The sequence below is a fragment of the Lepidochelys kempii genome, chromosome 20 (assembly GCF_965140285.1).
Source record: "Lepidochelys kempii isolate rLepKem1 chromosome 20, rLepKem1.hap1, whole genome shotgun sequence".
Lineage (NCBI taxonomy): Eukaryota > Metazoa > Chordata > Testudines > Cheloniidae > Lepidochelys > Lepidochelys kempii.
Window position 1 is genome coordinate 27,543,162 of NC_136399.1, and position 8,073 is coordinate 27,551,234.

At 54.6% G+C, this 8,073-nt stretch overlaps 2 protein-coding genes across 4 annotated transcripts in view; one reads left to right on the plus strand and one right to left on the minus strand.

The window, feature by feature from the left end:
• Nucleotides 1-1,016, plus strand: part of ATP13A1 (ATPase 13A1) — a 29,392-nt gene extending 28,376 nt beyond the window's left edge. For both annotated transcript variants that reach the window (XM_073318987.2, XM_078849655.1), the window contains exon 26: nucleotides 586-1,016. In XM_073318987.2, the coding sequence (XP_073175088.2) occupies nucleotides 586-696 (111 nt within the window). In that variant the 3' untranslated portion in view covers nucleotides 697-1,016. The remainder of the gene's footprint in view (nucleotides 1-585) is intronic.
• On the minus strand, nucleotides 771-8,061 carry MVB12A (multivesicular body subunit 12A). 2 transcript variants are annotated; one of them, XM_073318988.2, is made up of 9 exons: nucleotides 7,823-8,061; nucleotides 6,005-6,103; nucleotides 5,574-5,670; nucleotides 4,871-4,997; nucleotides 4,649-4,780; nucleotides 3,166-3,272; nucleotides 2,598-2,662; nucleotides 2,301-2,357; nucleotides 771-2,132 (listed from the first exon to the last, which is right to left on the minus strand). In XM_073318988.2, exons 1-9 carry the CDS (start codon nucleotides 7,904-7,906, stop codon nucleotides 2,070-2,072), a joined length of 831 nt encoding a protein of 276 aa, XP_073175089.2. In that variant the 5' UTR covers nucleotides 7,907-8,061; the 3' UTR covers nucleotides 771-2,069. The 2 variants fall into 2 exon arrangements, with proteins under 2 accessions (XP_073175089.2, XP_073175090.2); XM_073318989.2 differs by lacking the exon at nucleotides 6,005-6,103 and having other exon boundaries at nucleotides 7,823-8,060.
• Nucleotides 8,062-8,073: the final 12 nt, after the last annotated feature.

Below are 8,073 nucleotides of genomic sequence, written 5' to 3' on the forward strand. Positions count from 1 at the left end.
AACAATTACTTGTTCTAAATACTCTGAAACTAAGAACACCCGGGTTACTCTCCCCAACTTGCCTCTGTGGCTGGGTCTCCCGGTGAGGTTCTGAAGAGCTGCATCCTGTCTGAGGCACAGTAGCAGCCTCTCAGAACTGTCTTTACATATTTTACTGGGCTTTAGACACGTTTAAATTCCTGACTAGCGCAGTACTGCAGTTACTGGCTCACTGAGCTTTTCATGTGACCCCCTGCTCTTCTCTCCTAGTCCCTGACAGCAACCTTGCACTGAGCTGTCCTTCCCCACCTCGAGGGAGACTAGACTTCTGGGTTTGGTCACATGAGGCAAGAGTTCACTTTGCATCCCTGCTTCCTTTGTGCAGTGCAGACTGAGGGGGATGAGACTGTCCAGTTCTGTACTAAGTGCTTGCTTGCCACCATTCACTGATGCGAGATATTTGTTCATTTACTTTGCTGATGCCCCGCTTGCCCCTTCATAATCTCCCACTAAAAATAAGTTAGTTATTAAAACAGGCTTTAACTGCTGGAAGTTTCAATATGTTGTTTAGCCAAAAATAACTTATCTAAGCTGCTTCCCTTTCAGTTTAAGATTGTGATTGCTCAGGTCTTGCTGGCTGACTTCTTCCTCGCCTTGGTGGTAGACCGAATTCTTCAGTTTCTGCTGGGGAGTGCAAAACTTAAAGTGCCTTCCTGAAACAGATTCCAAGCCTCCAACATCCCAGCAGTGCTGAGTATACAAGTGTGAAGGACAACACCGTGGGGACACACTTCCAGATTGCAAGAAGGATCTTTATTCTTTTGACAGTGACTTAGCCCTGCTCTGGAGCAGGCCTGGGAAAGCTTTCTGACATGCTCGTTTGGAGACCACTTGGTGTAACAATCAAGGCTGCATGGGGCAACACACCTTTAAATAACATTTCCAGGATGTGACATATTGGGAATTTTGTACTGCCCTATGCTTGAGGAAGCGTTTACAGAATTTGGTAATTAAATGGGAATCAGTGTATTTTAAAACACATTTGGAATTTCTTTTTTGGGGCTAGTAGTGTAAGAGCTCGACCTTTTGAGTAACTAACAGCTATTCCCTCTATGAGTTCTGAGGTTCAGACACAAAATTAGAGTCCCTCAATTATGAAAGAAACAAGGCAGGAAGAGTAGCTAGATTCACGTAGTCATAAATATGCAAGGAGGGCTTGAACAAAGGCTTGTTTTAATTAGTATGACAATAGCAGCAGCAGCAGCCTCTTTAGTCCTTAATTTGCTTAGTATTTCTGCTGTATAAAAAGTTGTGTCCTCAAAAATAGTTACCTTCCCAGGGGCAACGTCCGGAATAAAAAAGAGTTTTAGTAAGAGAGCTAAGAAAAAATGTTCAATACCCAATGTTCATTAATCTTTAAACACAGCCTGAACAAAATATTAGTGTCTTGCTGTCTGCTACACAAAAGTAAACCCTATGGTAAACCCTCAAAAACTTAACTTCCATGGAGAGCTAAATGCAGGTGACAGTGGCATAGTGGACACCACAGTAAAATACAAACAGCAGCGAGTTTTAGTCCCAGGGTCAGCTGACTGGCTGCAGGTTTAAAAACTGCAGTGTAGATATTTGGGTTTGGACTGGAGCCCTGGCTCTGCAACCTCATGACTTGGGGGGTCTCAGAGCCCAGGGTCCAGCCCAAGCCTCTCCACTGCCATTTTTAGCCCACCAACCCATGCCAGCTATGGCCATGCCTGTGTCTTTCATTGCAGTATAGACATAGCCCTACTAGACTGCAAGTATAAATGCACTTATTTGACTTTGCTAGTAATCTTTCAAAAGTTGATGGTGCTCTCTAGTTTCCAAGTGGATTACAGATTTAAATATTACAAAATTAGAAGGCAGAAACAGAGTTCATTCCGTTCTTTACAAGAGCGTCCTTTGGAGAATTGAGTCCATCACAGCTGGCTGTGCAGTTTGTGCACTGTGGCAACAGACAGCCTCAGCGGCATGATTTAATAGGAAGAATATAACTTTATCTGCTAGAAGGGACACGTACCCCATGCTTTGGTAGCACTCTGTGCTGCTCGCTGCTAACAGATGCTGGGTGGGAGTCTGGCAGCCGCAGTCCTTTCAACTACAAAGGCATAGTCATACTGAAACAAACCAAAGAAAAGGTTTATAGATAAAAAATGCTACCTCACGCTCATGGCTGTTAGTACATACAGAACTCTTATTCAGCCACTCTCATGCCTCCATCCTTTTGTACTCCAACTTGGTATTACCGGTAGAGAAGAGAGGGCAGACTGCAGTGAATTACTTACCTCCTTCTCAATGTCAGCAAGAGACTTAATGTTCAAGTTCGTGAAGATGGAAAAGGCCTACAAAACAGAGGTAACTACAATAGGTAATGTATTCCTGTTGTCCTAGCAGCCTCCTCCCACTGGTTCTTTATCCTGTAAAACTGTTTGCAATGCCCAGGAAACCAAAGACTTTTGCCCTATGAACATAAACAGAATCATCAACCCGTGGGACTACATGACCCTCTTACTCACCCCTTAAACAGCAATTTAATTCAAAGGGATTGGTACAGTGTCCTTGTAAATTACAGCGATACTCACATCAGTCCCACTAGTGATGCTGCTTTCAAATTTGGGGTGTAGAGCGAAAGGAACCCCGTCCATGGCTGAGGAAAGAGAAATGATCATCAGAAAGCTACAGATGAACAGCAGCACTATGAAAGCACTGTGCTGCAGGGCACTGGCAGGCCTGTCAGGAAAACCTGGTGCCTGGGACAGTCCCTCGACTGGTGAGTGCTAACTTGTGAATTGCCAGAGGGCTTGAAGAGTGAGTGAGAGGAACGCCCCGCTGGACTACCTTAGCCTAGTCTTCTAACATCGCAGTATGCCACTCCACTTACCAGAAGGAACAGGCGATAGAATACCCAAACTGCTCTCTGGGAAGCACCATGTGATAGTTTGGGTGTTCTGTCTGCATAACCCTGTCCAAGTGGAAGAGGTTAGAAATTCCAGCCCACAGCCTTTCCGATACCATAGTAGCACTGACTGGATTTTTTTTAAACTAGGTGGAGGAAAAAGACGAATACCACCTTAAGCAACTAATATAATGTGGAGTGTTTGTCCTAACCTAATTGTCAGACTTTGTACTTGGAAGGAGGACTTCACTTACCTGAGATGCCATAGAGATTAGATGTATCATAAATGGAATCATCTCGCTTCATGGATACATGTTTTGAGCCAACTCTAGTCAAAGACTTTTCTGATGAAAATTCTGTCCTGCAAGGGATTAGACAATTTACAAATGGAGGCCTCGGTGTTTTACATTTGCAAAACAGCACCCAAAAAAAAAAAAAAAAGAATTTAAATGAAAAACCTCCTCCTGCAGCAGCAGCTCCTACCCCATGGGGCTTGTTGGGCTGAGCTTCCCGCTCCAGCCATTGCCAGCAGGGACACTGGCATGCAGGGTGGCAGCGAGCTCAGAACTGGCCTAGCCCTCACCATCCTGACAGAGGAGCAGACGGGCCAACACTGAGTCCCACTGTGATCCCTGTGCTCCAGGGGCCAGGTCCCAACACTGGGAGCCAGACATCTGAGCCCAACTAGGAAAAGCTCTGTGCAGCTTCAAAACTTGCCCCACTCACCAAAAATGTCCAATAAAAGATATTTCCTTACCCCCCGCCCCCCAATACTCTGGGAGCAACACAGCTGCAACAATACTGCAAAATACTCTAAGATTCATTAGTGTCTTACACCAGAGCTGTGCCCTTAAAGCTAAGCAAACCTGAGCACACAGTATCCTCCTTCCATCCAGTCCCAGTCCCACCATGAATGGTGCATTTCCTGTGTGTGAAAAGGGGCAAAGGCCAGTGCCCGTCACTATTTTTGAAAGGGGGGCCACTTTGGCAAAAAACCTTCAACGTGAGAGCCACAGCAACCCCACACAGACGGTTGAACGCTCTGAGCTCTTTGTTAGTTGATATCATAATAGTACTGTTGTTGGTAATATTGTTTGGGGTTCAGGAGGGGGTATGGGGTGCTGGCTCTGGAGGGGGCTCTGGGCTGGGGCAGGGGCTTGGGGTGCAGGAGGGGGGTAGAGGGGGCTGGCTCCAGAAGGCTGCAGGTTGGGTGGGAGAAGGTTATTCAGAACCTGGCCATTGAAGGGGATGGCATTTACTTCGGGCGGTCCCGGACCCACGCCACTCCTGGAAGGGGCTCATGTGCCCCTGCAGCCCCTGTGGGGGCATGTGCTCTGCATGCTGCCCCTCTTTGCAGGCATCACGCCTGCAACTCCCACTGGCCCCAGTTCCCCATTCCTGGACAGTGGGAGCTGTGGGGGTGGTGCTTGCAGTGCAGAGACCTCTGCTCCCTGCCTTCTCTGGGAGAAGGCAGGGAGTCTGCCTTCGCTGCAGCCCTGCTGCCACTGGAGAGTGTGATCGACAAGGATCCGCACTTAGGCTCCAGGGGAGTCGGCCCTGGCTCATGCTGTGAAGGACACTGGGCTAAGGTATTTCCAGAACCCTTGGTAGTAGCACCAGGAGAGAGCCATATGACAAAACATCAGAAGCCACATGGTTGCACCATAACAAACTGGGACTTACTCCTAATTCAAGACAGGCACCAATGAAATCAAAGGTGACGACTGATATACTTACTTTTTGTTATCTAGGTCTGTGGTCTCCAGTGAAAGCCCCTTCATTGCTGGACTGATGTTCCTTGGTTTTGGAAGGGGTTTAGGTTTGAGAAGTTGCCCCTTTTTACACCAAACAGCAAAGCTGCTAATTTCCCTGGGGGGAGAAGAAAAACAGATTATACTGAGAACTAAAGCCACAGAAAGTGGGACCTGCAGCCAGGGTGAAAGGATGGCAGCATCTTACCCTATCTTCATATAACATGGGACCACTTTACTCTTGCCACTCAGCATAATGTCAAAAACAACTAGGTCTGCCGCACCTAATGGGACAAGCTTCACACATATTCGTTTCTTCTTGGAAATGGACGTTTCTAACAGGGAAGCAGAGATCATGACATCACAAGAAATTCCTGTGTTTGTTAGCAGTAAAGCTCATGGTATGTAACCTCAGTCTCTGCTGCTAGCCTTACCTGAACAGTGTGAATGCTGGCTCAAGAAAAAGCCAAGGTTAATGCTAGTGCTGTAAAAACATTACGGCTGGTAAGACGTTTTGAAGAGCTGAAATCCTAATCACCCAGCTTTAGATAAAGGCCCAGCGTCACCAAAACAGAAAACCTTGCACAACACTGTCCCATAAATGCGGCCTATGCATTTTCAACTCTGACTGTACAAAGACAGGTGCTGTGACATGTCTACGCCCTGATCTCCCTAGCACACAGGAATACAACTCCCAAACGTAGTACGTGGATTAAGCCTAGCAGAACGTGCACCAAGGCCAGGAACGCCTGCGTTCTAGTTCCAGCAAATCAATGGCACACCTACATCACACCGTGCACTGTTGCTTCGTGTTTAATAAAGTAGAAAGATGCTATAGCTGGGCTAAAGGGAAAGGTTGGGAGGGGCATAGGGGAGGGAGCGCGCCACAGGCATGGAGCAACAAGACTCACTTGGTTCTAAGAACTCCCGAATGTAAAGGTATCCTGTAGGCAGAGGCGTTTTCTCACTCAGGATCAGTACGTCGGCGACCACATGGCCTGGGGAGGTCTGAAAGAAAGACACTCAGGTCAGTCTGTAGCACTGGGTGACCACGGGGCTTAGAGGGCAGCAGATGCCCTCATCACGTGCAGGTGCAAGTTACTGTTAGGTCCACAGCCTCAGGGGAAGAGCGCGTGTGTGTGGCTAGGTTAAAGTTAATGCCATGCACTAAACTAAGGGGTCAAGGTCTAGCTCACACACACTGGCAAGTAGCATTGGGAGAAGGCCCTCTGCGTTAGGGCCACGCCTGCATGTGACCCCCCACTGGGTAATCACAGGGTAGGGGTAGGGTCAGGTTGCGGGCAGGATAGGGGCTGACGCAGCAGCGCTGGGCGCCTCCTACTTCACTGGCCACAGTGGAGGTGATGCACAAGACGTAGCCGGATTTCTGCCCAAATCCTTTCCCGAAGCTGGCTGTGGCTCCCTCCAGGGTCGAGGTGATCTGTGGGGGGAATGAGAGGCGCAGCCGCGTGAGTCTGTAGCCGCAAAAAGAACAGGAGGACTTGGGGCACCTTAGAGACCAATGGCTTTATTTGAGCATAAGCTTTCGAGGGCTACGGCTCACTGCATCGGAGGCCTTCTTCGGGGTTGATGGTGTTAGTCTCTAAGGTGCCACAAGTCCTCCCGTGCTTTGGGGGGGATGCAGACAGTGACCTTGAGCCTGGGCCTGGCCAAAGGGCGCAGGGCCAGGCGGGCGTCGGGTCTCACCCCTCGTGGGGGCAGCCCAGGGCCTCTGCCACTTGGGACAACTGCGCAGCCGGCGGGAAGTGGGGCAGGGGGGCTGTTCCTGCCAGGGGGTTCCAAAGGCAGGGGGCGGGGCTAGGCATGTCAGGGGGCGGGGGCAGTACAAAGGGCAGGGCCTGTTCCCGGCGCGGGGGAAAGAGGCGGGGCCTGTTTGGCGCGGGGGGGCAGTTCAAAGGGCAGGGGGCGGGGCCTGTTCCCGGCGCGGGGGGAAAGAGGCGGGGCCTGCTCCCGGCGCGGGGGGGGCAGTTCAAAGGGCAGGGGGCGGGGCCTGTTCCCGGCGCGGGGGGAAAGAGGCGGGGCCTGCTCCCGGCGCGGGGGGGCAGTTCAAAGGGCAGGGGGCGGGGCCTGCTCCCGCGCGGGGAGCAAGGGGCGGGGCCTGTTCTCAGCGAGGGGGGGCAGTTCAAAGGGCAGGGGGCGGGGCGGCAAGGGGCGGGGCCTCTTCCCGGCGCGGGGAGGCAAGGGGCGGGGCCTGTTCTCGGCGCGGGGGGCAAGAGGCGGAGCCTGCTCCCGCCGCGGGGGGTCCCGGCGCGGGGGAAAGAGGCGGGGCCTGTTCTCGGCGAGGGGAGGCAGTTCAAAGGGCAGGGGGCGGGGCCTGCTCCCGCGCGGGGAGCAAGGGGCGGGGCCTGTTCTCGGCGAGGGGGGCAGTTCAAAGGGCAGGGGGCGGGGCCTGCTCCCGCGCGGGGAGGCAAGGGGCGGGGCCTGCTCCCGGCGCGGGGGGGGCAGTTCAAAGGGCAGGGGGCGGGGCCTGCTCCCGGCGCGGGGAGGCAAGGGGCGGGGCCTGTTCTCGGCGAGGGGGGAAAGAGGCGGGGCCTGCTCCCGGCGCGGGGGGGGCAGTTCAAAGGGCAGGGGGCGGGGCCTGCTCCCGCGCGGGGAGGCAAGGGGCGGGGCCTGCTCCCGGCGCGGGGGGGGCAGTTCAAAGGGCAGGGGGCGGGGCCTGCTCCCGCGCGGGGAGGCAAGGGGCGGGGCCTGCTCCCGGCGCGGGGGGGGCAGTTCAAAGGGCAGGGGGCGGGGCCTGCTCCCGGCGCGGGGAGGCAAGGGGCGGGGCCTGTTCTCGGCGAGGGGGGAAAGAGGCGGGGCCTGCTCCCGGCGCGGGGGGGCAGTTCAAAGGGCAGGGGGCGGGGCCTGCTCCCGGCGCGGGGAGGCAAGGGGCGGGGCCTGTTCTCGGCGAGGGGGGAAAGAGGCGGGGCCTGCTCCCGGCGCGGGGGGGCAGTTCAAAGGGCAGGGGGCGGGGCCTGCTCCCGCGCGGGGAGGCAAGGGGCGGGGCCTGTTCTCGGCGAGGGGGGAAAGAGGCGGGGCCTGCTCCCGGCGCGGGGGGGCAGTTCAAAGGGCAGGGGGCGGGGCCTGCTCCCGCGCGGGGAGGCAAGGGGCGGGGCCTGCTCCCGCGCGGGGATGTCCGTCCCGGCAGCCCCACTCTCACCGCCGTCCAGCCGGCGGGCGCCGCGCTGGCACTGGAGGCCCAGGCCACCCCGGTCAGCGGGGACTGCTCCGGCAGCGCCGCCATCTCTCCTCGCCCGGCGGCTTCGCTCCCCGCGTCCGGGCCTCCCCTCCGGGCGGGAGGCGGGGCTGGGGACCTCACCGGCCTCTTCCTCCGCCTATTGGTCGTCTCGGCGAACACGCGCCTCTGATTGGGCTCTTCGCGGAGTGACAAATCCGAGACCGAGGAGCCGC

Coding starts and splice junctions, on each gene's coding strand:
- MVB12A (XM_073318988.2), bottom strand. CDS start 7,906: ATGGCGGCGCTGCCGGAGCAGTCCCCGCTGACCGGGGTGGCCTGGGCC. Junction 5,671..6,004: donor CCTCCACTGTGGCCAGTGAA/GTAGGAGGCGCC, acceptor TCTTTCTTTCAG/ACCTCCCCAGGCCATGTGGT. Junction 2,133..2,300: donor TTGCTGACATTGAGAAGGAG/GTAAGTAATTCA, acceptor GGTTTGTTTCAG/TATGACTATGCCTTTGTAGT.